At 47.9% G+C, this 234-nt stretch overlaps 1 protein-coding gene across 1 annotated transcript in view; it reads right to left on the bottom strand.

The window, feature by feature from the left end:
* The window catches only part of LOC119585681 (E3 ubiquitin-protein ligase TRIM23-like), an 8,006-nt gene extending 7,800 nt beyond the window's left edge, over positions 1 to 206 (bottom strand). The window contains exon 1 of the mRNA XM_037934356.1: positions 38 to 206. Coding sequence (XP_037790284.1) covers positions 38 to 142 — 105 coding nt within the window. The 5' untranslated portion in view covers positions 143 to 206. The remainder of the gene's footprint in view (positions 1 to 37) is intronic.
* Positions 207 to 234: the final 28 nt, after the last annotated feature.

Below are 234 nucleotides of genomic sequence, written 5' to 3'. Positions count from 1 at the left end.
ACGCACAAAACACCACAGAAAAAAAATCTTTTCTTACGTTATTTCCGCTTTTATTCGCCGAATTCTGCGGTGTGTTGAAGGTGTGGAAGGACTGGGACCTCGCTAAGGCTGCTGACATCAACGTCTCCTCTGCCATCTCCATAATAAGGAAGAGAAAAGCACAAATCACTGACAGACAGTGAAAGGGGTGCACATCCACACAAGCTCAGGAGGGTGACTGAGGGGGGTGGGTAT

The sequence above is a fragment of the Penaeus monodon genome, chromosome 20 (genome assembly GCF_015228065.2).
Source record: "Penaeus monodon isolate SGIC_2016 chromosome 20, NSTDA_Pmon_1, whole genome shotgun sequence".
Taxonomy (NCBI): domain Eukaryota; kingdom Metazoa; phylum Arthropoda; class Malacostraca; order Decapoda; family Penaeidae; genus Penaeus; species Penaeus monodon.
Note: the sequence above shows the minus strand (reverse complement) of the source record. Positions and strands in the feature narration are given on the sequence as shown.